Genomic DNA, 26,176 nt, shown 5'->3' on the forward strand with positions numbered 1-26,176 from the left:
TATCTTTTATTCACCTGATGTAAATTGTTGTCTCTGTGGCTTATTTCCTCTGCCTGCTAGCCTAGACATAGAATGTATTCAGCCTCTGAGACTTACTGTCTAAGGAGCTCACCCTTTCTTGTTCTTAGCAAGATCTGGGCTGGCTGCTTCAACTCAGCTGTTGTGGCCCAAGCTTCTCTCCCAGCTACTCTGTTCAACCTGGCTTCTCTCTTGGCTTGGCCTCAAACTCCAGCAATCTTTGCTGTCTGTCTCCTCGTTCTCTTTTTCATTCTGTCTTCACTTGTCTGGCTTGTTCCTCATTCAGCCTCTCTCTTTAAAACTCTCCCAGTAAAACTGCCTCCTCTCCTCTCTCTCTCTGTTTCAAAAACAGCAACAAAATAGATTGTTTTGTGCTCTTGTGTGCTTTGTGAATATAAAATTATAAAAGTATACTAATAACAATCTTTCCTCCATAGGAAAATAGCCTGTCTTACTACTTTTCAAAAAGAAAGTTTGAGCTGAAATTTTAAATTTTAAAATAAAATTAAGTGTTCTTTTGTTGTGTAAATCATATCAGTTACTAGTTTTAAGCTATTTAGATAGCAAATGGCACTCTGGGTATATAAATGAGTGAAAATGAACTACTTGTAATTTCTAAGAAAACATCCATTGTCATGAAATACGCCCAAGTCCCTTGGCAGAAAGAAGGAAGACTGTATTATTCAGAGTCCATGTCACTGCCTGTACAAGTAAACTGGAACTCTTTGCAGTCCTTCTATGTGGTAGGCCACCTGCTGCTAGGACACTGGTATAGCAAGACCGCCATATTGGACATTGTAAGTCTCATCTATCAGAAAGGACTTTCTCCCTGGAACACTTATCCATAGCTGTAGTCAGGTCACATTGACTCTGTCAACCATTGTTGGAGAATGCTGTGTACTTGGAGATTCCAGTGGTACAGAAAACTAAGGTTTGTGAATATATTTTTTGAGATCGTTTTATATATTACAGCCCATGTTGCTTGGTACTCATTTTGTAGCCCAGGTTGTCTTTGAACTCATGACAGTCTCCTTGCCTCAGCCTCCCAAGTATCAAGTCAGCAATGTTAGTTAAAGACAGACACAAAATTTCCTGTTCCTATGAATGGAAAATGGCTATGTTCTTGTTCTTCTCTAACTAGTAAGTTTTGAAAATTTGCACTTTCTTTTTTGCAAGTGTGTCCCACTGTGTCTTCCTCTCTTCCTTTGTCTCCACTATATGGTCTGTCTCACTGCTTTCTTCCTCTTTGCCTACCAGTCCTTCACTGCTTCTATTACCTAATTTTCATCTACTGAGAGTGAGAATTATCTGCTGCTCAGCTATTTACAGTAGTATTGAAGTCAGTTAATATTAGCTGTTAAAATTTGCAGTCTCTTTTCCATTTTCCTTCAGGAAAGGAACGTTGGGCCTTAGGAGGGGTGAGGTGAGCAGAGAGGAAACATAAACTTACAAGCATAGCCCAGTGTCTGGTGCTCTGCTGAGTACATCTACTTTTCTTCACCTCTAAACCCACAAAGTCCCAACACTTCTGAGATCAAGTATCATTCTTAAGCCGCAGAAGGGAGGCAGACGTACAGACCTCATCATTAAGTTCTGTTATGTGGTTAGAAAGGTTCTGTTGAGGTTGTAGGAAAGGAGAAGCAGTGACAGATGCCAGGCCTGTGACTAGACTACCACTGGCCTCTGTGGTTACCCGTGGAGCTGAAGCTGGCTTATGGACCATGTGTTAGCCTCCTTTCTCAGTAGGCCTTATGCTGTGGAAGGCACAGTAAAGTTTCCAGGAGTTCTGTCATAGTTAAACTATCTTCTATGCTAGGATGTGGAGAGAGCTTTGTGCTATAGGGATGTAGGTGATATTCTCTTGTTAGTCTGTTAGTCATTTATCAAGTCTTACTGCCTGGCTTTGTGGGAATACATACTGTGCTCAGTTATGTCTTGGCTTACTATGGTCTGAGTTGTATGTGGTGCTGGGGATTGAATCACACCTTCTTGCATTACTAGATCTGACTCATACTTGTTTTAAAATATAGCTATTTTGAATAGCTAAAGTATAGCTTTATCAAATTGGTATATATTTTATTTGTAATACTTTTATTTATGTGTATGTGTGTGTATGAGGCAGGTGTCTGGAGAGGCTAGAAGAGAGTATCAGATCCCCTAGAACTGGAGTCACAGGCAGTTGTGAACCACCTGAGGTGTGCTAGGAACTAAACCTAGTTCTTTTGGAAGAGCAATGTTCTTAGCTGCTTAGCTATCTATTCAGTCCATATATACACAGCCCCTCCCCTTGCCCTCCCCCCCAACCCAGGGCTTCCCAAATACAGATGCATCCTAGATGAACATTCTGTCACTGTCCTGGTTTCCGGACCCTGAATTATACTTTATTCACATATCTTTTTTTTTTTTTTTTTTTTTTTTTTTTTGGAGACAGGGTCTCTCTGTGTAGCCTTGGCTATCTTGGACTCACTTTGTAGACCAGGCTGGCCTCGAACTCACGGCAATCCGCCTGCCTCTGCCTCCCAAATGCTGGGATTAAAGGCGTGTGCCACCACCACCCGGCCTATTCACATATCTTAATCATTATTATCATACATGTATAAGTGTTTGGCTACATATATATCTGTGAATCACATACATGCAGTACCCATGAAGAGGGCATTGGATCCCCTAGAAATGAAGTTAGATGCTTATGCACTTCATGTGGGTGCTGGGGACCAAATCTGGGTCCTCTGGAAGAACAGCCAGTGCTCTTAACCTGGGAGCCATATCTTCAGTCCTAAATTATAATTTTCACAAAATACAAATATATCTTTTGGGAGGACATTTAAGGAGGTGTTTATTAAGCACAAACCCTCATCTTTGAAACTTTGAGAGCAATGAAGTTAGCATAATAGCGTTTGTTGTCTGGAATCTGCTAGCATGTTCCATATAGTATAGTACCAGAGAGCTGAAGCCAGTCTTTCTTGTGTTTCATTTCAAAATGGCCTGTACATGTATATGATCAGTGAGTTTCTTGTGGATACTTTTGAGGCTGTTGAGGTTTTCAGCTTCACATGCTTTTTTTTACAGGTTATTTTCAATTTTCTCAGAATAGTGTGATGATAATATACTGTCTAGCACAAGATTTCAAAGCACAGTGTAATCCAAGGCTGAGGCAAAAGGAACCTAATTTCACAGCTAGCCTGGGCTACATAGTGAGACACCTCATCTCAGAAATGAAATGTATAGAACCAGTTGTAGTAAAATCGTAATAAAAATTTATTTCAGTAAGTAAAATCCACACATAAATAAGATACAGGAACCCAACCATAGTTCCTTAGTAAATACAGCGTTTAGTCTTACACCTTAGTTTTACTAGACAAAGCTAGTGCAACAATCACTAATTTAGTTTATTTCTTTACTAATGTATTTGCCTTACTAATACTGTTCATCATTAATGAATAATCTCTTACAGATGTGAGAAGGGTGTTATGTCTCTGGTGAATGTTAGGAACTGTATTCGCTTCTATCAAACTGCGGAGGAATTAAATGCCAACACTCTGATGAACTACTGTGCAGAAATTATTGCAAGTCACTGGGTAAGAGATTGATGGCATGGACAGAGCCTTCACACTGGCAGCTAGAAAGCCAAGTGTAAGCCCTGCTTCCTCAGTCACCCTGCTGACACCTAGTCTTTGCTGTTTGCAGTCTCTAAAAATAAGCAGTTGGGTTAGATGATCTGTGAGGCTTTTTTTTTTTTTCAGTTCTCAAAGTATTGTGAGGGTCTGCTGTGGGATAGGCAGAGGTGACTAAGGTTCAGGAACAGATGTCAAAAAGGAACATCTGAACTCAGTGGCGCACACCTGTAATCTCAGCACTGGGGAGGCAGAGACAGGCAGATCTCTGAGTTCAAGGCCAGCCTAGTCTACAGAGTGGGTCCAGGACAGCCAAGGCTACACTGGGAGTTGGGGGAGAGGAACACTTGCCTTCAGCAACATCTTCAAGTAGCTGTGACCCAGCATTCATCTGACCTGGAAGAGGTTTCTCCACTAGAAGAGGCATTCTTAAATTTCAGCTTTTTTTTTTCTTGAGTTTTCACCATAAATAACAGGTTTTACATTCCTTTGTGTTTTCTTGTTTGTTTGTTTTTGTTTTTGTTTTTTCACGTATGTGCTTGTCAGGATCAAAGAACAACTTCTGGTAGAGTTGCTCAGGTACTGGCCACCATGTTTTGACACAGCGTCTCTCACTGGTCTAGAGCTTACTGACTAAGTAAGGCTGGCCAACGAGGGAGCCCCAAGGATTGTCCTGTCTCCTCCCAAGGACAGGGTTTGGATTTTGTTTTGTTTTGTTTTTTAACATTAAATAAACAAATCAATCAATCAATGTTGTTTTATGAACTAGCTTTTGTGATTGTTTTGTATAAAGTTTTATGGGGGAACCTTAAAATTCTAAGGAAATATGTTTAACAGAATTGGCCTATATGTGCATATGGACCTGTAACCCAGGCTACTTCAGAAGCTAACACAGGAGGTTGCTGAATTCATGGTCTGCCAGAGTTGGAAAGCAAGTTCAAGAGCAGCTTGAGGAACTCAGAAAAATGTTAAGGACCTCGGAATGCAAGCTGAGTGGCACAGTGCTTGCCTAGCATGCAGAAGGCCCTCATGAGATCCCCAGTAACTCTAGAAAAGTAGTGTTGTTCTTGTTGTCTTGAGATAAGGTCTCACTCTGTAGCCCAGACTGACCTGGAACTCACTGTGTAACTCAGACTGGCTTCAAACGTATGGCAAACTTCCTGCTTTGGGCTCTCGAATGTTGGGATTAAAAGAAAGGCATGTGCTGCTGTATCTGCTGACATAGAGTGCTAACCTACCCTTGCTGATAGGGCTACAGTTGTGGAGAGACAGTGAATTGTTTGTTCTGATATGTTATGAAACTGCCATCTTTGTGGGCTTAGTAGGGAAAGGACTCCAAGCTAATGGTGGGAGGACTGACAGTCAGCTGTCCGGTCTATGGTGGCAAGAGTCTCTTAAATACAGATCCTGACTCAGCCATTTTCTCACTTGTCAGACTTGTGAGCCCTCTAGCCTCTGTAGGCTTCATGTTCTTCATTGTAAATGAAGCAAAGATTGAGTTAATTAATTAGGAAATGTTAAGTCCCTGACACGTGCTAAGTGCTTAATAAATGACAGTTGTTTTTAACACTTTTCCTTGTTTTTAATCCCTAGGATGACTTGCGAAAGGAGGACTTCAGTAGCCTGAGTGCTCAGTTGCTGTACAAAATGATCAAGTCCAAGACAGAGTACCCTTTGCATAAAGCAATCAAAGTGGAGAGAGAAGATGTAGTCTTCCTCTATTTGATTGAAATGGATTCCCAGGTATAATAGAAGCATGTCTATATTTTTTTCCCTGTCTCTGCCCAAACTTTAATGCTATTCATATTCCCTGCTTCTGTCACCTTGCCATTCTGTCATCCCTGGACAGTCTATGAATGTACCTCTAACATGCTCAGGATCCCGTTGGGCGTTTTCTGTCCTGTCTCTCAGAATTTGCCAGTCTTAGTCCAGTCCAAAGCCACAGCCCCATTTCCAGATGGCTGTTACAGCAGTACCTGGCTTCAGGTCCCAATTGTTCTTATTTCTTACCAAAACAAGTTTCTAAACTGCTAAACAGGACTCTGCTAAGCCTTCTTTCATGAAAAACTTAACTTTTTTTTTTTTTCAAGACAGGATTTCTCTGGGTATCCTGGAACTTGCTTTATGTATCAGGCTGGTCTTGAACTCAGAGATTCACCTGCCTTTGCCTGCTGAGTGCAAGAATTAAAGGCATGTGCCACCTTCACCCAGCCTTTTCTCTTTTTTATAAAGTTCTCTATGCTGGTTTGTCATCTGTTCCATGCCCTCATCTTCCTCCCTCCCCAACACACACACCAGTTATGACTGCATTTCTCCTGTGGTCCTTAATCACCTTCCATGTTGTTGACATCTGCTTTCTAATCACTATTGTTTGTAGATGCTGAAAGCAAGTGCTCTCAGAAGGGCCCATAGAGGTCTGTGAATGAAGTTGAACTTGGGATGTAAGCATTAGAATTGACACTTGTGTAAGAGGTGTGACTCATACCTTGATGGGAGGCAGACCATTTCTTTGAGTTTGAGGCCAGCCTGGTGTACATATTAAGACCTGTCTCAAAATGGGGCCGGGGTTATCTGGGAAAATTCAAAATAGGTTGTATTTTCTACTGTCTGAGTGCTGATTTCCAAACTTCTCTGTTCAGCTCCCTGGGAAGCTGAACGAAATGGATCATAATGGAGATCTTGCATTAGATCTGGCACTTTCAAGGCGACTAGAGAGTATTGCCACCACTCTGGTTAGTCATAAAGCTGATGTGGACATGGTAGACAAGAACGGCTGGAGCTTGCTACATAAAGGAATACAAAGAGGTAAGGAGAAATACATTTTACATTTTTCTCTGTATGCAATATACTTTTTATATTTATTGTTTTGACGTTCAGTTCCAGGAATTGCCAAAAAAAAATTTTGAGTTCGCATGGTCAGCCTGCATGGCTTAGAACTTGTGATTGTTGGGTCAGAGGGACTGAAACACTGTTGGCCTGGTCAGTTTCTCTGTCCATAGTGCCACCAGGAAGAGAGGCTAGACAGATAGCCTTTAAGAAGTACCTTTGGAGGGGCCAGACATAGTGGCGCACTCCTTTGATTCCATCACTGGGTAGGCAGAGGCAGGTGGATCTCTGTGAGTTCAAGGCCAGCTTAGTCTACAAAGGACAGCTAGGGCTATTACACAGAGAAACCCTGTCTCAAGAAACAAACAAACAAAACCCCAAAACAAACAAACAAAAAAGAAGTGCCTTTAGAGCCAGCGTGGTGGTGATTTCTATGAGTTCAAAGCCTCTGTGGTCTATATTGTGAATTCTAGGACACACAGGACTATATAGGAGATCCTGTTTCAACAGCAACAACAAAAATAAAACCAAAACCAAAAGAAGAAATGCCTTTGTGGCCTTAGTGATTTGGGAACACCTGCTCTTGCAGAGGACTTGGTTCCCAGGAAGTGGATTCATAGCTGCTTGTGACTCAAGTTCCAGAGGTTCTTTCTGATGCCCTTTCTGGTTGTATAGGCACACATGTGACATTCTCCCACATGGAGACTTACACATTAAGGTTAAAAAAAAAAAATTAAAAAGTACATTTGACTTGTAAGCAACATGTCTGCTTGTTAAATCCATTCTCTTCAGGGATTGTACCAGAAGACGTAAAATTCTTATGACAGTATTAAATTCTTATAACAGGTAGCTAAAGACATCCTTAGCAGAAAGAGCAGTGGTAGAGGTATCAACTGTGATGCCTGATCTCAAATTATGTTGCAGAGACATAGTAACAAAAAAAAGCATGGTACTAGCTCAAGAACAGGCAAGAAACTAGTGAAATTTAAAAAAAAAAAAGAGGTCCTGACAAGTGGTGGTGATAGACTCTTTAATCCCAACACTTGGACCCCTACCCAGATCTAGCCAATGGACAGGACATTCTCCACAATTGAGTGGAGAGTGGGGTATGACTTTCACACGTACTCTGGTGCCTCATATTTGACCACGTCAATAGTGGTCAATAGTGGAGGGAGGGAACTGACTCTGGAAAGTAAGTTTCAAAAATATATAAATCTTTAAAAAATCTTCACAGGTGCTACCGAGGACATGGAGAAAGAGGAATTCTTTTTCCTTTTTTGGTTTAATTTTTGAGACAGAGTCTCACTATGTAGACCAGTTGGCTGTGAATTCACAGAGGTTTGCCTTTACCTCTCAGATTCTGGGATTACTGTTACTGATGGCAGTGTAAACTTGTACAGCCACTATGAAAAACCAGTGTGGAGAGTTCTCAAAAACAGAAAATGAAGCTACCCTAGGGCACGCACAGCTGTACTGCTCTTGGTATACAGGCCAAAGGCTCTATGTTAGCACACCACATTGGTACTTGCATAAGTTTGTGGTTGCATTATTCCTAATTGCCAGAAAGTGGATGTCCGTCAACAGATGACACTGCTGTTCTCTGAGCTGTAGTTCGGTTCCTTAGCAGGATGTACTATTTGAGTGTTGGTGATGCTGCAGCTGCTATTTTCTCCCCTTTTTGGGCAAGGGTTTTTGTTTGGTTGTTTGGTTTGTTGTGGGGTTTTTTTTGTTTTTGTTTTTGTTTTTTGGTTTGGTTTTTCTAGACAGGATCTCTCTGTGTAGCCTTGGCTGTCCTGGACTTTGTAGACCAGGCTGGCCTCCAGCTCACATTGATCCTCCTGCCTCTGCCTCCTTAGTGCTGGGATTAAAGGCATGCGCCACCACACCTGGCAGGCAAAAGTTTTAGTATAACTGTCCTTTTGAACTGTGTAGTGTTGAGCTTGCTGACTAATAGAGAGGAAAGTTTTACTCATCACTGGGTAGGGAACCTTTAGAGCAGGTCGCTGTGGAGAGCAGATGCATTTTCCAAGTAGGCACAGCACTTAGCTCTGGGTTTGTGCTCATTAGAGAAAGTTACTATCACATAGGGAATTGTTCTTTCCCACTCTGTCTAGTGTCTGAGGTGTTTATTTTGGAAACAGACTCATTTGTTACTAAAAAAACAATTAAGTTCCTTTCCTCTCTGGGAGCTGAATTCATGTGTTTCGTGAAAAAATATCTCTGGTGAGTTATTAAATATTTGGGTGCTTGCTTAGCTACAGGAATTACTAAGATCGTTATGATGAGTGTTGTTCTAGGGTAATTTGCTCTTTCATTCTGAATTTGGATGGCTGGGAGTGTGTGGATTACAGTGTGGACATAACAAACTTTAAAGGAGTGCAGCGTGCCTATAGACAGAGAACTGACTTCAGCTTGAGTCGTAGCTTCTATGTTGCTTTGACAGTACTTGTCCTTACTGTCCTCTTTTCTTGTTGGTAAAATGGGAAGGGATCTTTCCATTTACCAGGCTGTTAGCACGGTGAGACAGGTTTGGGAGGTGCCCCATACCATGACTGCCAGTTGACTGATAAGTAAACACAATGGCCTTTACCTTGCCTGGGCATTGGAGTGCCAAAGCCAGACTCTGTAGGAGTTGTTTTCTTTTTTTGAGGTCCCACTGAAACACTAGCTGGCCTAGACTAGGACCTGCAGTGGTCCTCCTGCCTCTGCCTCCTGTGTGCTTGGCTTTAGGCGTCCTGCCACACCCTTCTGCAGAATTGTTTGACTTTGCCTCCTTCAAGTTGCTGTTACTTGGTTTGGTTAGCTTTTCCCAAATGATTGAGTGCTACCTTTAAGTTTGCCTGTTGACCTTGCTTGTAATTCATTGTTAGTATATAAGTGAGGTCTAGTTCTACTCTGAGATGTACATTAGAATCCATAAAACATTAGTGGTCATCCTACTAAGCAAGTGCACCTGTCTGAAGAATTCAGTGGTATGAGGGTCTGTGAAGCCATAGGAGACCCACAGGGCTGTGTTACCATCTTTGATTAACATAACCTAAGTAAGATGATGAGTTCTTTCATAACAATTCTAGTTTTTCTACTGCCTAAAAAAATGTAATAACCCACATACACCAGTAGGTTTCCTAATGGGACTCTTCTGAGCAGTTTGTAGTAAATTTTAAAACAAGAACTATTAAATAATGGTTTGTATTAATTATATGATGAAGGTTAGTGACTGTTCTCTGAAAACTCATAAAACTGAAACATTGTATGTGCATTTAAAAATTATTTAACATTGGCTAGGAACATTTTTATGTAGAAAAATTATTACACTGAAGCCTCATGTTCCTGGCATTGTTGGTACATGAGGAAAGCAAGTGACTAGAACTTTTCAGTAGAAAAATAACTTTTTCTGGTGCTGAGTCTTGAACTCAGGGCTTTAGGCATGGTGAGCACAGGATTGACTTCAAGCCACACCCTTGTTCTGTTCAGACTGAAGTGTGTAGAGTGCTTTGTTTTCTTATCAAGGGTCCTCTTCCAGTTCCTGCTGTGTCCTGTCCTCTGGATATTTTTGCTTCTTGTTTACTTACCCTCCGGACTGACTTCCCTCAATTTAACTCCTGATAATTCCTAAAGAGCCTTTTTTGTATAAAGAACACACCAATGTATAGTTATAAATTATGAATTGATTTTTGGGTCTAATCAGTTAAGTAAATTTGATTTAATGTCAATAAATCCTTTAAGAAGACTTAAGTCATAAAAAATGCTAGCTGGGCCGGGCGGTGGTGGAGCACGCCTTTAATCCCAGCACTCAGGAGGCGGAGGCAGAGGCAGGCTGATCCCTGTAAATTCGAGGCCCAGCCTGGTCTACAAAGTGAGTCCAGAACAGCCAAGGCTACACAGAGAAAGAAACCCTGTCTCAAAAAAAAACAAAAAACAAAAAACAAAAATACATGCTAGCTGGGAGTGGTGATTCTTGCCTGTAGTCTCAGCACTTGTGAGCCTGGATCGGTGCATGCTGCCAGTTAGAAGCAAGCCTGGGCTGCAGAGACAACCCATTGTTTTCTGAAAAAAATAAGGTAGAAGGTTTCTATTGTGCTTTCCATCTGAGTCTAATTCGTAGGTTTTCCTGTGCCTGTGTCCTCATTTCTGTCTTTAAAAGTAGACCGAGGGTCTGTAAGAGAGTTCAATTATCTGAACTCAGAATTGATTGGAATTAGAGCTGGTCTGTTACAGTGGGATCCAGTAGCCCAAAGTTGATCCATTTTTTTACCCCAATATTTTCCTGAGGGCCAGATCTTTCTTTCCTTTTTTTGTTTGTTGTGGGTTTTTTGTTTTTTGAGACAGGGCTTCTCTGTGTAACCTTGGCTGTCCCGAACTCTATTTGTAGACTAGGCTGGCCTCAATCACAGCCTGCCTCTGCCTTCTAGAGTGCTAGGATTACAGGTGAGTGCCAGATTTCCTTGCTGTGAGGCCAGTTCTTAAAGACATTGGTTGATGAATCTCAGAAGCGAATTGGTGCCACCTGGAGGCCACTGAGAACAATAACTACTTCCACCCACTCAGTTGGGGGGTGGGGAGGGTGTGTGTGTGTGTGTGTGTGTGTGTGTGTGTGTGTGTGTCCGTGTGTGTCCGTGTGTGTGTCTGTGTGTGTGTGTGTGTGTCCGTCCGTGTGTGTCCGTGTGTGTCCGTGTGTGTGTCTGTCTCTCTCTCCCCCCGTCCCGTCCGTGTCCATCCATCCCCATAGAATCCATAAGAGGATGTCAGATCCTGTGGACATCCTGGGCCTGGAGTTGCAGGTAGTTTTGAGCCACTATGTTAGTGCTAGGACGTGAACTGGGGTCCTCTAGAAGAACAGTCATCAATCAGCCATCTATCCCACTCAGGTCTGTTACTGTTAGAGAGTGATTGCATCTTGAAGGAACAAGGGCAGATCACCATGTGTAATCAAAAGGTGGACAGAAGAAGAGCTTTTGAATTAGAATATAACTCTGTGAAGTGTCATGGATTTCCGCCTACAGCTGTCCACTTCTGTCTGCAGTTATCCACTGCTGCCTTATGAGGAAGGATTGGCCACAGTAACTGGTTGTTGTCATGACATTGTGTGTTCTGTTTCTTTTCAAGGAGATCTCTTTGCTTCTACATTCCTCATTAAGAATGGGGCCCTTGTCAATGCTGCCACAATTGGGGCCCAAGAGACGCCATTACACCTTGTAGCATTGTATAGTTCAAAGAAATACTCAGCAGATGTGATGTCTGAGATGGCACAGATTGCAGAGGCCCTCCTGCAGGCAGGTGCCAACCCCAACATGCAGGACAGCAAGGGCAGGTGAGTGCACTGACTCCAGAAGAGGATTTTTATGGTGGCACATAATTGACACACACAAACACTATTATTATTATTATTATTATTATCATCATCATCATCATCATCATCATCGTGGTCGTCGTCGTCGTCATCATCATCATCATTATCATTATTATTATTAAATCTGTTTATTGAAGTTGCAAACATTTGTCATGACTAAAGCTAGAAGCATTTGGGGAAAACATTTGTAGCTTGGCTAAATAAAGTCTGAGTTTGCAAGCAATTTATGTCATTTTTATATTGAAAGCAGGCAGGGTGATCATTTAGTCAGGGCTTACAGCTATTTAGAACCACCTGGATAGTTTGAAGAAGAGCCGCCCTTCAAGGCAACCTGTTTTCATCTCTGTGAGCTCTAATGGTTAGAAAACTCCCTATTTTAAACTCAATTCTGCTTTATAAATACCTTTACTTTTTACCACCTTGTTATCACCAGAGCTTGTTACCTTCATGGCACAGCCCTTCTTGTATTTGGTAGTATTTCTGGGCTTTATTTTGTTTTACATTTTTACAAGTTTTTACTTACCTATTATTTTATGTGTGTATGTGTCCTTCATGCATGTATATCAGTACATCACATGCATGTAGTGCCTGTGGAGGCTTGAAGAGTGCATAAGACAAAATAAAAAGGCACAGATAGCAGACGAAGCAATGTCTGAAAGATCCTGGAGGCCTTCTTCCTCACAGCCCGATTGCCTTCTCAAAGCAAGGAAGCCTTCCCTTCAAGGTCAGGTCACCTCCATGAGCATCTGCTTGCCTCTGCTGTTCCTGAGCTCAGATCCGAGAGGCCTTCAAACTTCCCTCTCTGTCGCAAAGCCAGAACTGTTTCTCCGGGTTCCTTAACTCAGTTTGGTAACATCAAATCTACTGGACAAGAGGAAAAACCAAAGCCAAATACAACCCTAAAGCCGCTCCACGGTGCATGCCCTGCCATCCTCCCTCACAGCCTTCTGACTCTCTTTCTGAACTTGGATCTTTTCCAAATGCCACCCTGTTTGGTCTCCCTGAAACTGGAGTAACAGGTGGTTGTAAGCCGTCATGTGGGTGCTAAGAAACAAACTCAGGTCCTGTGAATCTCCAGCCAAGTTTCTCTTGTTTTTACATCCTCCCAGAAGGATTGCTTGTGGTTTAGAATTGTGAGAGGGGTTGCCTGTCTCTGAGGAAGAGTGTGGGACGCTCACCAGCCGTGTGCAGACCACAGGCATCATTACCACCAGACCTGCTGAGTAGGATTTCTGTGAGGTTGGCTGTGGGAGGAGGATCTGTGCAGTAGATAGTGTGTGGAAGTAAGATGGTCCAGGATCTCTGTGTCATAATAATTACCCATTCTCCCAAATAGTTATATCCTTCATTCCCCACGGTGATTCTTTGGTTTGTTTGTTTGTTTGTTTGTTTGTTTCCTCTCCAACTGTAGTAAGCTTAGGCAGTCTGTCCATCTGCAGTAGGGGCCAGGCTCCTGGTCTTATGCTCTAGTGGCAACCTTCCCTGGAGCCACTTAAGTACTAAATACACAGGTGGTGAAGAACAAGTTCAACTTGACCCAGTTCTGTTTGTTGCTGCTGTCAAAGTTTCTGTTCATATTGGCAGAGGATAGGTGAGAGAAACTGACAGAAGCTACTGTTAACCACAGTCCTCGAGGTTAGAATTGGAGTAGCAAGCCATAGGCCACAGAAGCAAATCCATTTTCATGTTTTGATTCTTGGCCATGGTTTTGGAAAACAGAGTGATGGGATTGGTTGTAGATATGGTTCTACCAAGGATTCTTGTCCCTGCCTGCTGAGTGTATGTGCTGAATTGACACCTCTTTTATTTTATTCTGTTTTCCCCCCAGGACTCCCTTACACTTGTCTATCATGGCCAGGAACGAATATGTGTTCAATCAGCTGCTGCAGTGTAAACAGTACGTAAGGCGGCCTGGAGAATGAAAAGCGGTTGTGAGGGTGGGATTGTGAGTGAAAAATCTTTCCTTATTAAATTTTTTTTTAAACTATTGTTTGTTTGTTTGAGACGAGGTCTTATGTCGTCCAGGCAGGCCTGGAATTCAAAGTCTTCAGTACCCCAAGTGCTTGGGATTACTGGCTGTCATGCCTAGCTTGAAGTTTTCTCTTAAGATGCCTTTTATAGTTACGGACATTTAGTGAAATAAAAGTTCGTCCTTTAGAATGTACACAGAGAGAGTGGAGCTGTTGTTGGCATCAAAGAAGAGCTGGAACTTGTGCCTGTCACTCACCTCGCTTCTTTATTTCAGATTAGATTTAGAGCTGAAGGATCACGAGGGCAGCACTGCACTCTGGCTTGCCGTCCAGTACATCACTGTGTCTTCAGACCAGTCTGTAAACCCCTTTGAAGACCTCCCTGTGGAAAATGGGACATCATTTGATGAAAACAGCTTTGCAGCCAGACTCATTCAACGTGGCAGCAATACTGATGCTCCTGATGCAATGACAGGTAAAACACACTGGGGCCACAGAATGAGGCTGGGGTTTGAGGGCTCTGGGAAGCCATAGATCACTGAATTTTTTATTGTAGTTTGGTAGTTGTGAATGCAATGCTGGCCTCAGACTTGCTATAGATAACCCAAGTTAGCCTTGAGTGTGAGATCATCCTGCCTTAGTGTGAGTGCTGGGATTGCAAGCATGTGCCACCTTGCCAGGTTGTAAATTTTTAATAAAATTACAGAAACGGAATGGCTTACTATTACGAGAATTATTTCTTTTATATTTAATTTTAAGCTCAGTAAAAGTGCAGGTTGTGATTTTTTTTTTTAATCCTGTGCTCCAAATAATTTATCCAGACAGCAGTTTAAGTATGGTAAGCTAAAACATATCCGTTAAGTTAAGCAGTGATTCTTAGACTCTGCAGATTCATAGCCTCTTTTATCCTGATAGAACTTACATGTCAGACAGCTGTTGTCTCCATAGTTAGACCTTTAGTATTTACTAGAGTTGGAAAATAATATTTATTTATTTATTTATTTATTTATTTATTTATTTATTTTTGGTTTTGAGATAAAGTCATATATGAGTGTTTGCCTTCATGTACCTTTTCCACATGCTTGCCTGGTGCCCTTGGAGGTCAGAAGATGACCTTGGATCTCCTGAAATTGGGTTTCAGGTGGTTGTGAGCTGCTGTGGGGGTGTTGGGAACCTGGGCACTCTGGAAGAACAGCAAGTGCTCCTAACAGCTGAGCATCTCTCCAGCTCCAAAACTGAGAGAGTTGTATTAATAGGTTTATAGTGTAGAGAATATACTTATTTACAAGTTAATTACAAGAGCAGGTAGTTTCTTGTGTCTGTATCTGCGTCCAGTCTCTTCAGATGTGCTGCTGTAGTTAACGCGAATGAAGAGTGTATACCCTTTCCACGCACACATGTATACGTGGATGGGTGGGGAGACACATTTTGCATATCATAGAAAAATCACAACCAGTATGTACTTTGAGCGGATTGTTCCTCCATGAGTGCTTCTAGGACACTATGCCTTATGGGAGAGTGTTGGTTCCTAGGTTACAGTCATCCAGTGTTTCATGTTTCAGAACTTCGGTTACTGATAGCACCACTCATCTCATCAGAAGTCTTTCACTGTAAAGAAAATCTCAAACTTGGATTACAGATCAGTTTTCCAAGATTTAAATTTTCATATTAAAGATTACTTTTTATCATTAGGTTAAAAAATTATCAATTATTTTAAAAATTGTTTTTCTTAGAGAGACGGGCTCCCTTTGCTCATTTTCAAGAGAATGTCTACCAAATATTCTGGTGGCTGGTGGGTAGGAACCAGAGATTTTGCCAAATGTTTGCAACTTATAGAGCAGGCCCCTATGGCAAAGGAAATGCCACATAAAATGTCAGCAGCACTGCTGGGGGAAGGAGCTTTGCCCTCCCCAAGCCCCACAAGTAAGTACAGCTTACTGCCAGGAAGACCTATAAAGCAATGCCTACTGTCTGGTGGGCATTAGGTAGTGAGAAAGGGTGGGGTGTTGTGCAGAGTGGAACTTGAGCTCATTTTCCTGTGAATGGAAGAATGAATGTGGCTTCTTTCTTGTAGGAAATTGTTTACTACAGCGGGCAGCTGGGGCAGGAAATGAGGCTGCAGCTCTCTTCCTGGCAACCAGTGGTGCCCACGCCAACCACAGGAACAAATGGGTAAGCTGGAAGGTGAAGCTGGGGAGATTGTGGTCTGTGGAAGAAGTGGCAATCCCCTTTACTCTCGCAAATATACATTCATATGGCCAATGTAAAAGGGACTGATTGGCTGATTGATTCAGTTACCCGCCAGTGTCTAAATGTTTGTTTATAGCCATGTCCTGAACTAGAACCTGTAGACTCTGTAATGTAATAAAAATTAGCAAACAAGAGTGTAAACAAAGGCTATGCTAGCCTTTGATTCTTTTGGGCTTGAGACAGTTACATAACCCAGGCTGTCTTTAACTTGCTCTCTAGAGGCTGGCCTGGAACTTGTAGTCTCCTGTCTCAGCCTCTCCAATGCTAGGATTACAGGTCTCCTGTGGGGCTGCTTCTTTGTCTGTCCCTAGGCAATGATGCTGACCAGATCATGGTCTCCCCTCACCTGAAGTTTTGTCTTTAGGTTTAAGTTACCTATGATCAGTCATGGTCTAAAAATAGTAAATGGAAAATTGTGAAATTAATCTGTAAATTTTAGGTTATCTACCAGAGTACCATCATGAAATCTCACGTGATCTAAGTTTGTGAATCACCCCTTTGTCCAGTGTACCATGGTGCATATGCTGCCTGCCTGCCAGTCTCTTAGCAGCTCTCTCTTATAAGATGGTCTGACTCAGGATCAGTGCCTATCTTCATTGTCACAATGCCTGTGTCCTCTCTGTTACCTTCACTCATCATAGACAGCACGTCCTCATAGGACGGTGAGTATAGAACAGAAGATACGTTGAGAGGTCACATTCACGACTTTATGTAGAGTATATTATTATAATTGCTTTATTGTTGCTACTCTCCTGTGCCTAAATGATAAGCTAAATGTTATTGTAAGTACTTCATTAGGAAGATACAGGCATAGGGTTTGGTACTCCCCATAGTTTCAAGCATCCCTGGGAGAGTCAGAGATTGTATTTCCTTTAATAAGGGCTGCCTCTGTTAGGATCAGCAGCAGGTCTTCGGGTCAGACAATACTGAGTTTATCAGCTTTCCCACTTCTTGCATGTAGTCTTAGACAATGCACTTGACTTTCTGAGCTTCAGTTTCAACAACTATAAAATGAAGTTAATCTTGATGTCATAGGGAATGTGTAAGATGAAAAGAAATAGGGGCTGGAGAGACTATTACTGGTTAATAGCACCACCTGCTCTTCCAGAGGATCTGAGGGTGGTTTCCAAGCACCTATGTTGGACAGGCTCACAACTACCTGTGACTTCAGCTCTAGGAGCATTTGACACCTGGCTTCTGCGGGCACCTGCACTTAATTGCATACACCCACACACAAGTGTGCACAATTAAATATAAAATAAATCTTAAGGAAAAAAAGAGAGCTTGGCATGGTGGTGCACTCCTAGCACTCGGGAGGCAGAGGCAGCCAGATCACTGTGAGTTTGAGGTCAGCCTGGTCTACAAAGTGAGGCCTACACAGAGAAACTCTGTCTCGGAAAAACCAAAAAGAGGAAAAAAAAAAGAAAAGAAAAGAAATGAGGCATCTAAATGAGTGTTAATATACTATCTGGAATGTTATATGCTAAACGCTAGATTTTTGTGGAATTCTCCCACTGGGGGTGCTTTTTTCCTTTGGCTTTTCTATTTTCAAAAAGAGGGCATGTGCTTATCTTTAAGGTCACTTTTATTACTTGTGCTTGGAGCTTTAAGAATATTAACCCTTGTTGGGCGTGGTAACACACACCTGTAATCCCAGAATTGGGGAGGCAGAGGCAGGCAGATCTCTTTGAGTTCAAGGCCAGCCTGGTCCATAAAACAGAGTTCCAGGACAGCCAGAGCAACCCTGTCTAAAAAACAAAACAAAACAAAACAAAAGAATATTAACCCTCACCAGATGTGGTGAGGGTTTAATCCCAGCACAGATGGAGGCAGAGGCAGGGAGATCACTGAGTTCAAGGCCAGACTTATCTACAAAGCAAGTCCAGGGCAGCCAAGGCTACATAGTGAAACCCTGTCTTAGAGGGGGAAAATGGCGCACACTTTTAGTCCCAGCACTTGGGAAGCAGAGGCAGCCAGATAGATCTCTGTGAGAAGTAGCTGGAAGTAGTTAGTTAGCACTGCTTACCCAAGACCATGGGGCTGTTTTTTCCTAGTATTGAGTTTGGTGATGTTGGCTACTGTTGTTTTCATAGAGAAATAACATTCTTTGCATAAGTAGGAAAAATTGTGAGAACAAAGTAAAGGGATATCCAAAGTGAACATGGGAGAGAACAGACAGAACGATGCTTGGGAAGACACTGAAGAAATTAAAGGTTGGTGGTACTGAGGAAGGGGAGTCAGAGTTGTGAGGTCAGCTGGTGACATGAGGAACCCAAGGCTGTGGCTGGCAGTGGGCCTGAATTTTGGTACTTTCACTGTCTTTAACCTTTTGTGACAGGAATTCCTAATTCCCTTCAGAGGTGACTTGGATTTTTCTTTCATTCAGGGAGAAACTCCTTTGCATACAGCTTGTCGGCATGGCCTGGCCAACCTCACAGCAGAGCTCCTGCAGCAGGGTGCCAATCCAAACTTGCAAACAGAAGAGGCTCTGCCTTTGCCTAAAGAGACTCCGATCCTAGTGGGCTCTGCAGATGGCATCTACCGACAGACACCATTGCACATGGCGATTGCCTATAACCATCCAGATGTGGTTTCTGTCATCCTGGAACAGAAAGGTAGGTGGTTGGGTCTGAAGTCTGCCGTTGTAAGCTGTGGAAATAGTTGTTTGGGCAGTTGATTTCAGAGCTGTTGCTTCTGTTCTGGAGTTGCACACTAGTTTTTTAGTTACCGCTTACATTGTAGTCTCAGTGATTCAGTCTGTTTTCATTGTGTGGTGAATGCTTTAAGTTTTACAAAAAGTAATTTATCTTAAAATTTTTGCTCCAAAATAATGGGTATCTTCCACTCCCCACAAGATTTACCTGTTTGTTCCCTTTGAAAAGCAACTAACTATATTCTAGCTAGTCAGTCAGTTTATAAGAGAGTCTTATCCTATTGAATGCCTTAAATGTGATCCAAGGAGCCAGATGTGGTGGCCCAGTATTCAGACAGGAAGATCTCTAGAAATTTAGGCCAGCTAGGGCTACCAGTGAGACCCTGTTCTCCTCTCCACCTCATTTTAAGAAAAGAAGTGACTCTGTGAGCCACAGGATGGTGAAATCAAGTTTCTTTTTCTTTTAAAAACATTTAGCCAATGCTCTTCATGCCACCAACAACTTACAAATTATTCCGGACTTCAGCCTCAAGGATTCCCAGGACCAAACTGTACTAGGCTTAGCCTTATGGACTGGTAAGCTATGCCAAACGCTGTTGACTCTCAGATGGGTGATGAGTAAGTGGGTATACTAGAGGGGGGCAGGATGAAGTGGTGGGACTAATCATTTTGTTGTTAGATAACTGTGCCTGTTAATGTTCCCTGAAACATTTGCCTTTGAGAAGAAGCTTAGAGGGTCTGTTTGTTGTTGAGGAAGGGGGAAAAGGCAATCAAGCATGAATTGGGGCTTGTTTCTCTCCCAGGCATGCACACAATTGCTGCCCAGCTACTGGGCTCTGGAGCTTCTATCAATGACACCATGTCAGATGGACAGACATTGCTGCACATGGCCATACAGCGGCAGGACAGCAAGAGTGCTCTCTTCCTCCTGGAACACCAAGCCGATATAAATGTCAGGTCGGACACAATGGCATGTTCTCTTGTAACTCCAAGTCATGTGTCTGAGATGCCTCAAAATCAGAGTCTACCTTTGGGGGGGGAGGGGCTTAATTCCTTGTTACATAAAGAAAGAGAAAAAAATGACTCTCAGGATGTACAAGTGAAGTCAGGCCTAGGCAGCGCACACCTGTAATTCTAGCTTCGTAGGGGAAGGAGGCAGGAGGACAGTTTAAGGCCTCCTTGAGCAAGTTAGAAAGACTGTTCCAAAGTGAAGTTTTTAGAAGGGCTAGGAACTTAGGATGGTACTTCTCACTGTTGATCTCAGCATTCTAGAGGAAGAGGCAGCAAATCTTCAAGTTCCAGGCCAGCCTGGTCTATACAGTGAGACCCTGCCCTAAAAACAAAATATAACAAGGGTAGGACTGCAGCACTCAAGTAGAGAGTTTGCCTAATGTACTTGACCCCTATATCCATTCCCAGGACTTCAAAGCGGGTGGAAATGGGACGGTGATGTAGCTCAGTGGTAGAACACCTGCCAGATACCTCTTATGCCCCAGATTCAATCCCTAACTCATGTCCTCTAACAAAAAGTACAGCCTGGGGTTAAAAGTGAGTATGGTCCATGGAAGTGTACAGACATAGCCAAACTGTACTTTGTCCTTACTGGTAACTCTCAGGGCCAGTGCACAAATTCATACAAATCTCATTATAAAGGATGGTCCAAAAAAAAAATCAACCTTGAAAGGAATTTCATTTGTAACAAAGAACACCCAAAAACTAAGCTACAAGTAGGGTTAGAGGAGAAGTAGGCTTTAATGTTTAAATTTATGTATTTATCTACCATATATATTATGCACCCACATCTGCCACAGTGTTGTAGAGGTCAAGGGCTTATGGGAGTTGATGCTCTCTCCACCACATGTACTCTGAGGATCAAACTCAGGTGTCGGGCTTGGTAACAGACCTGCTGAGCCATCTTGCCAGCCTCAGACCTTCATTTTTGTCATTGTATATTCACAGGATGCTTTCTGGATTTCCAATGTCAAGTGAGGCTGAGTTACAGAGTGGGAGAATGAAGTTTTGAGACAGTCTTATGTACCCCAGGCTCTCAACTCTCTGTAGCTGAGGATGATGTTAAATTGCTGATCCTCCTATCTGCTTCTCCCAAGTGCTAGGACTGTAGGACTGTAGGCTCGTGTGCTGGGGATCCAGCCCAGGGCTTCATGAGTGCTAACACATACTCCTACAGCCAAGCCGCAGCGCCAGCCCTCTCTGTTCACTTTGTGAGCACAATAGAGAGAAGTGGCTATATTTTCTTCAAAAGGCAGGAAAGACAAATACAGCAGACAGGTTTGATTTTCTTGAGAATATTCTAGAGACTAATGAAGTGGGTATAACGGATCTAGTGGCATCTGAGCTTTGGAAGACCTGGAGGTTGCTGTTTTCTTTGGCTGCCATTAAAAAAGCACTGGTTTTGATGGTGGTGCTTATGTCTTAGTAGGACTCAGGATGGGGAGACTGCCCTTCAGCTGGCCATCAAGAATCAGCTTCCACTAGTGGTTGATGCCATATGTACCCGAGGAGCTGACATGTCTGTTCCAGATGAAAAGGGAAACCCACCACTGTGGCTTGCCTTGGCAAGTAATCTGGAGGACATTGCTTCCACTCTGGTGAGTCATGCATAACAGATGAAGGTATGTTGTGTCAAATATGGATTTGGTGCCTGTGTAGCATCACAGAAGCAAGAGGTTAGCCAAGTAGCAAATCGGGTCAAGGACAAACAGTGGAAAGTCTTGTTACAAAGTCTAAGATGATGGGGCTGGAGAAATGGATTAAGAGCACTTGTTGTCACAGAGGAACCAGATTTCACTTCCGGCACCCACATGGCGGTTTACAATCTTAACACCAGTTCAGGGAATCTGATGCCCTCTTCTGACACCAGCATGCACCAAGCATGTGTATGGTATACAGACAAACAGACAGGGAAAACACTCATGCATAATAATAAGATGAGTCTAAAGAAGTCTGAGGTTCAGCTGGATGTGGATATGTCCACTTTTAACCCAGTACTAGGTAAGTACACCAAGTACCAGGTACACTAGTCTATACACCAAGTTTCAGAGTAGCCAGGCTTATGCAGTGAGACCCTGTCTGGTATTGAAGGGAAGGCAATGTAGGTTCTCCGTGGTGCTGGCCAGCACTTTGGTCTGAGCTGTCTTTAAGAGACAATACGGAAGAGTGTTAGTGTGGAGGTATTGCCTCAGGCATTTCCTGGTGGGGCCTGATTTGATGCTGTCACTATCACCATATTAATAAACCCCCAAACTTAGGTTTGCCTGTGTTGTGGACAAGACAGATCTAGAAGTTTAGGTAAACCTAGAGCTTCTCGTTTATCACTCTGAGGGTCTGCAGTATGATATTGAGACATTTTGCAGCTGAGGTTTTTATCAACTATTTTGAGAGGTAGTTTAAACTACAAGTGTGTATTGCTTGGGGGACTTTGGGGTACACACATACACAGGCATTGTCCTTAGAACACAGCTGTAGAGGCACTAATGGATACTTTTGAATTTGCACAGAGCAGATTATATTTAATTTTTTTATATGTATGGTGTTTTGCCTGCACATACATCTGTGCAGCGTGTACTTTCCTGGGGCTCATGGAGGCTAAAAAGGAGCATCAAATCCCTGGAAAGGGAGTTAACAGATTGTTGTGAGCTACAGGAAGGGGATGGGGAATCAAACCTGGGTCATTTAGAAGAGCAACCAGTGCTCCTAACTGATGAATCATCAATTCTCCAGCTCCCAAGGAGCAGATTTAATCAGTGTTTATAAAACTAATGAATGATTATGATATTGACGACTTATTGACCTGCCTTATCTGAAAAATAATGTGCATATTGCTCAGAGTTGAAAGTAAACATTTTCTCTTTTGCTCAACAATCTCAGTAAGAAAACTGTGTTTCTCTGCAGGTCAGACATGGTTGTGATGCTACATGTTGGGGCCCAGGACCCAGCGGGTGTCTTCAGACACTTCTGCATAGAGCCATTGATGAAAACAATGAGTCTACTGCATGCTTTCTTATTCGAAGGTCTGAGAAGCCAAAGTATCTTTTTTTATTCAGTTTACTGCATATAACCTCTTTTTTTCTTTCTTTCTTTCTTTTTTTTTTTTTTTAAGATTGATTTATTATATATACACCGTTCTGCCTGCATGTACACTTGCATGCCAGAAGAGGGCACTATATTTCCTTATAGATGGTGTGAGCCACCATGTGGTTGTTGAGAATTGAACTCAAGACCTTTGGAAGAGCATCCAGTGCTCTTAACCTCTGAGCCATCTCTCCAGTCCCCTACAACCTCTTTCTTACGTTAAGTCACCTCAGTTTTGACTTGCCTTGACTTTAATAATTAAGATTACCATCAGGGCAGTGGTCTTTAATCCCAGCAGAGGCAGGAGGATCTCTGTGAATTGGAGACCAGCCTGTCTATTGAGTGAGTTTCAGGACAGCCAGGACTATTATACAGAGAAACCCTGTTTAAAAAAAAAATTACCACAGGGTTACTGTTTGTCATGTCAAGTCAGCTAAGAACCAAACTAGGTGGGGAACCAAGAATCTCACATGCCTGGATTCAAAACTTACCTTCTGCTTTGTGGACTACATTGACCTGTTAGCTTCAGAAGAGTTCCCACTGTCACGTTTGGAGGTTAGGGTAGAGGAGACCATATGGACTCCACCACAGGCCCCACCATGACATGTGAACCATAAAAGGCTCATAGCCCTCTTAGAGAGTGGGATATGAGGAGGCAAGGTAATCTGGGAAACTTTTCAAATGGTGCTTTTCAAAGTCTAAATATGTACCTATCCCTAGGGAGCCTGCAGCAGTTCTGATTCCCAGGTTGCCCCAAGACCAACTGCAAGAGTCAGTGGCACCCAGGCCCTAGAGATTGATGCTGAGCACCAGGGCTGGCAGAACGTGGCAGTGCTGGCTTTGGTGGTAGAGGGATGAAGCTGCTGCTTTCTAGCACATGCTGCTGAGAAAGGTAGAGGGTGACTGCATGTTTCCCTCCTTTAGTGGCTGTGACGTGAACAGTCCCAGACAACCAGGAACTGATGGTGAAGGAGAAGAGGAGGCAAGGGATGGGCAGACCCCCCTTCATTTGGCAGCCTCATGGGGGCTAGAAGAGACGGTGCAGTGTCTTTTGGAGTTTGGTGCTAATGTCAATGCACAGGTATGATAGTTTTTCTTTTCTGGGGAGGTGAGCTAGAGGGATCTTCTCTTGTGGCAAGGGACTTTGTACGTTCACTGGTTCTAGACTTCGGTGTTACCACATGCCAGGCTGTAATAGGCAGATAATGTGACTTTCTGGGTCATATAGCCTGTCTGGTGATTGAACTGATTTCAGGTTCTCTTCATCATAAAGAAGCTTGCTTTATCTGTTGTACCTTGCCTCTTAGTTCCCCTTTTAGATATCCAAACATATTCGGGGTGGTCTCACACTGAGGACAGTTAGCATTAGCTCATTATTGTTCTTCAGCATTCACACCCCGGGGTTTGGGGGCGGGGGCAGTTGCCCGAGAATGTGCATGCCTTGGGTGTTCTTATTTAGGCACTGTCAACCTAGTATATTTTTTAAAGATCTATGTTTTATTCTATGTTTATGAGTTTTTGTCAGCATGTACATATGTGTACCACATATGTGCCTGGTAACAGAAGAGACCAGAAACGGGCACAACACCCTGAAACAAGTTAAAGATTACTTGTGGGTACTGACTGAAGACTGAACTGGATCCTATGAAAGAGCAGCCAGTCCTCTTAATTCCTGATGCAGCCCCGCCTTATTTTTAAGAGAGGGTCTCAAATTGGGCTGGGACATGGACAGCCAGGCTGCCTGGCCATTTATCCCCAGAATCTACCTGTCTTCCCCTCCCCAACAGTGGAGTTACAACCCACCCTTACATGGGTTGTGAGGATCATGCCCCAGTTATAATGTTTGTGAAGCAAATACTTTACTGTCTGAGGCATTTCCCCAGCTCTAGAAAGCTGCAGAGATTTACACTGAGTTGTGTAAATGAGACCTGAGGATGACTGTAGCTCTTCTTGAAACGATGCTAGGCTCTTGTGGTCACTGGAATACTGTGGTAGAGAAAAGCTTCTAGTCATCTTTATGTTTTGTCTCTTTATAAGTTGATTTCAGCTCTCTTACCTCTTTCTTCTCTCTTCCTCTGTCTCTCTCTGTCTCTCTCTCTCTTTCTCTCTGACACCCTTCTTTCTTCTTCCCCCTTGCTCATATAGTAAACTTCTCCGTGTCAAAAAATAAGTAAATAAAAAATAAATAAAAATTCATTTCAAACACAGGATCTCATAACTAAAGTGTATGTTAAAAGTTAACTCCCTTCTTATTGTTCTGGAGTTCCATCTTTCAATTAGACATGAGAATTTGTGCCTTGTCTCCATAGGACGCAGAAGGAAGAACACCTGTCCATGTGGCCATCAGCAACCAGCACAGCGTCATCATTCAGCTGTTGATCTCCCACCCTAACATTGAGTTGAGTGTACGAGACAGACAAGGACTGACACCTTTTGCCTGCGCTATGACTTACAAGAACAACAAGGCAGCTGAGGCTATTCTAAAACGGGAGTGTGGGGCTGCCGAGCAGGTCAGTAGCCAGCATCACTCACCACAGCAGAACTCTCCATATTGTGACTAATCAGACGCCACTAACTAGACAGTCCTTCTACACAAAGATACTTCTTTTTAAATTAAACTCCCCACACCAGGCGTGGTAGCACACATCTGTAATCCAGCCCCCAGGGAGGGCGAGACAGGCAGAGCTCTGTGAATTAAAGGCTAGCCTGGTCTACAAAGCAAGTCCAGGACGGCCAAGGCTACACAGAGAAACCCTCCTTGGAAAAAGAAAAAGGGGGGGGGGGGGGAAAGACATTAAACTCCCCTTTTCTGAAAATTTAGCTGTTCTGGTGCCCTGTGTCTGCTGGCTGAGGCATGACTATGCTCCCTGCTGTAAACGTGGCTGGGGAGGGAGCTCAGATGAATGTCTGGCATTAGCATTCTATGGGTGTGCAGCTGAGCTCTGTGCATTTGCTGGATGCTCTAATGTTGAATGTCTCTAAAATACAATTTTGAATCTGAGGTACTTTGTGATGTTGGACAACTTTGAGTGTTTTAGGGACATTATTACTTAGCATGTGCATTTTCCTTGTTTTTTGCCATTTCTTTATCATCTGCTAAATCCTGGTTGCAGCTTGTTTATCTGTCACAGTGTGGGGGAAATAATGATAATGTCTGATGTGTGGTTGTAAAAGTTATTTCTTCTCCTGGCTCAATTGTCTTCTGGGAGGGTTACTGCCTCCTTTTGCCAACCTAGACCTAGTCTGGGAAGTTCCTAGCCTCCATGCAATCTAACCTAGACCTAGAATGTTTTCAGCCTCTGAGCTTACTGCTTAATGAGCTCACCCTTACTAGTTCTTTCTGAGCTCTGGGCTGGCTGGTTCAACTCAGCTGTTCCGGCTCAAACTCTTCTCCCAGCTGATT

At 42.9% G+C, this 26,176-nt stretch overlaps 1 protein-coding gene across 3 annotated transcripts in view; it reads left to right on the forward strand.

The window, feature by feature from the left end:
- Window positions 1-26,176, forward strand: part of ANKFY1 (ankyrin repeat and FYVE domain containing 1) — a 64,502-nt gene that overhangs the window by 29,288 nt on the left and 9,038 nt on the right. For 2 of the 3 annotated variants that reach the window (XM_084751298.1, XM_084751300.1), the window contains exons 5-18: window positions 3,473-3,596; window positions 5,226-5,375; window positions 6,272-6,437; window positions 11,565-11,769; window positions 13,637-13,705; window positions 14,054-14,253; window positions 15,853-15,950; window positions 18,415-18,643; window positions 19,159-19,257; window positions 19,485-19,638; window positions 21,119-21,290; window positions 22,594-22,712; window positions 23,698-23,854; window positions 25,083-25,283. In XM_084751298.1, coding sequence (XP_084607424.1) covers window positions 3,473-3,596; window positions 5,226-5,375; window positions 6,272-6,437; window positions 11,565-11,769; window positions 13,637-13,705; window positions 14,054-14,253; window positions 15,853-15,950; window positions 18,415-18,643; window positions 19,159-19,257; window positions 19,485-19,638; window positions 21,119-21,290; window positions 22,594-22,712; window positions 23,698-23,854; window positions 25,083-25,283 — 2,143 coding nt within the window. The remainder of the gene's footprint in view (window positions 1-3,472; window positions 3,597-5,225; window positions 5,376-6,271; window positions 6,438-11,564; window positions 11,770-13,636; window positions 13,706-14,053; window positions 14,254-15,852; window positions 15,951-18,414; window positions 18,644-19,158; window positions 19,258-19,484; window positions 19,639-21,118; window positions 21,291-22,593; window positions 22,713-23,697; window positions 23,855-25,082; window positions 25,284-26,176) is intronic. The other variant, XM_084751299.1, reaches the window with a different exon arrangement.

The sequence above is a fragment of the Acomys minous genome (genome assembly GCF_964271855.1).
Source record: "Acomys minous genome assembly, chromosome: 12".
Lineage (NCBI taxonomy): Eukaryota > Metazoa > Chordata > Mammalia > Rodentia > Muridae > Acomys > Acomys minous.